We start from the raw sequence: 2,195 nt of genomic DNA on the forward strand, positions 1-2,195 counted from the left end.
TGCGCTGGGCCCGCATGCGGCGTTTTTGATGCGCGCAATGATCTCTCTTGAGTTGTCGAGTGTTAGCAGGAAGACCTTGTTGTATGCCCCTTCTGCCAGTTTGACGATACGCGTAACAGAGTCCGCATGCCCAGCAGAGACAGCGATGCTCTTGAGAGCGTCAACGTTGAACCTGGTGTACCTGGCAGCTAGTTGGGCTTCCTCGTTGTGTATCCACCGCCCCGAGGTGTACCGGTAGAAGTGTTCATATTCACTTGAGGTGGAGGACGCGCGAGACAAGATTGATAATCTCCTGCACGGGTCATACCCAGCAGCACGACTCCTGAAGTACACAAGCCGCAGCATTCCCTGAGTTGAAGTTCAACGTTCAACAGTGCTAGCTTGAAGCCCGAGGAGCGATAGCTTTGTAACGAGACGCTAAGCAAGCAGAGGTGATAATCGTAGCCTCACACGGGCTGATAAAATAATTTAGAAGAGGCTAATCTGGTAGTTATCTTCAAGCTGAATGGGTTCAGGTGTCTGTGTCCCACGTCTTCCGTGGGTCCCATTGGCAGTGCGACGCCGCCTCCGTCTAGCGGGAATTGTCTTGAACCAAGGATTGTACTCCCACACAGTGACTTTCTAAAAAGATACGCGGGTTGAGCTTGTATGAGGACGTGTGCTAGGAGTGATATGAACACGAGGCGGTTGGCATTTTGTGGCAACTATTCAATGATACTCCAAACATACACTTCTCGACATCCGATCATCTCGGCATCCAATTTAGAACCGCTCTGCGTCCCGGTCCGAACGTTGTCTGCAGGCCGCCACGATCAACCTGCAGACCAATCTCCAGACCCGCACGACGCGCAATTCCCTTCCTTGGGCGGGAAGGATTGCTTCTTAGTGTTCGCTGTAAGTCTGCAGGCCTCCTTTCTTTGTCAGCGCCAGCCTGCAGACCAAACATACGTACGATTGTTTCACCGTGTTCTATTATCGCAGAATATTCATGCGAAGATCTCGGACAGAACTCTACTTGGTTGATAGCAAAGTGACTCAGTTTCGAACGGGACCTGTATATATAGCCGCACGCCTTGCAACCTCGAACACTTCATACTAGACCAAGGGCCTTACTAGAGTTCACACGAGATGGCTACATTCGCGAAAGCTTCCTTCAATGCGTCCCTCTACGCTGCCTGGCGTCCGACTTATCCGAGGCAGCTATTCGAATACATCTTCAAGTATCACTCTAACAAGTTAGAAGGCCGTCCCAGTCCGCGCTGGGACACTGCCGTCGACCTCGGATGCGGCACAGGTGTGGGCTAGAATTCGTTATGATATGTTGCGCATAGCTTTGACCTCTCTGCTTTGGCGCACAGGCCAAGCAACCCTCGAACTAACCCAGTATAAGCGCGTCGTCGGCGTAGACACCAGTGCGCCCTTGCTCGACAAAGCCCGCGCAGTGACGACCGAGTCCCTCGGCGCTGACGCTGCCAAACTATTCGAGTACTTTCAGTCGCCAGCCGAGAGCCTGCCGTTCCTCGAGGACGGCAGCGTCGACCTCATCGTATCAGGTACGTGTCAGCCGGCAGCCCCCTTCGAATGCCCAGAATATTCTCAGTAGGATTGCGACAACTTGTACTCTAAAACAACAAAAAACCAAACAGCGCAAGCCGCGCACTGGCTGGACTGGGGAAAGATGTGGCCCGAGGCTGCAAGGGTTATGCGCCCCGGAGGGAGCATGGCGTTCTGGGTACTTAAACCAACAAAGTTACCTCGGATTCATCTCTTAACTATCTGTTTTGCATGTACAGATATACTCCGAGTTCCGGCTGGCCAAGTACCCCGACGTGACGCCGCTCATCACGGACTACGCACAGGGCACCGACCCAGTGAATTCGGTTGGGCCCTACTGGGAGCAGCCCGGGCGCAACAGGCTCGTCAACCACCTCCTGGACATCCCGCCCGCGACCGAGGCCATGCCCGATAAGTTCTACGATTGGCAGCGGGTCTTCTTCACAGGCGCGTCCCGTCCCCTCCGCTCCTCTGTGTATAATATACTAATTATGAATTCGAAACACAGGCAACCACTACCCGCACCTCCCCTCGCCGCTCCCTGTCATCCTGCGCAAGACAATGACCTGGCAGAACCTGCAGGAGTACCTCCGCACGTGGTCCTCGCTGCACACATACCACGAGAAGTTCCCGGAGGACCG

General features: G+C 54.2%; 2 protein-coding genes across 2 annotated transcripts; one reads left to right on the forward strand and one right to left on the reverse strand.

Annotated features, from left to right (window-relative positions):
- Positions 1 to 6: 6 nt before the first annotated feature.
- On the reverse strand, positions 7 to 264 carry GLOTRDRAFT_7118 (uncharacterized protein; the record flags this gene model as incomplete). The annotated part of the gene is made up of 1 exon (XM_007873608.1): positions 7 to 264. A coding segment is annotated over one exon (258 nt), but the record flags the coding sequence as incomplete, so codon positions are not given.
- Positions 265 to 802: 538 nt separating this feature from the next.
- On the forward strand, positions 803 to 2,195 carry GLOTRDRAFT_101860 (S-adenosyl-L-methionine-dependent methyltransferase; the record flags this gene model as incomplete). The annotated part of the gene is made up of 6 exons (XM_007873609.1): positions 803 to 897; positions 983 to 1,294; positions 1,359 to 1,553; positions 1,647 to 1,732; positions 1,794 to 2,001; positions 2,063 to 2,195. Coding segments are annotated over exons 2-6 (788 nt in total), but the record flags the coding sequence as incomplete, so codon positions are not given.

Source organism: Gloeophyllum trabeum (assembly GCF_000344685.1).
Source record: "Gloeophyllum trabeum ATCC 11539 unplaced genomic scaffold GLOTRscaffold_00384, whole genome shotgun sequence".
NCBI lineage: Eukaryota > Fungi > Basidiomycota > Agaricomycetes > Gloeophyllales > Gloeophyllaceae > Gloeophyllum > Gloeophyllum trabeum.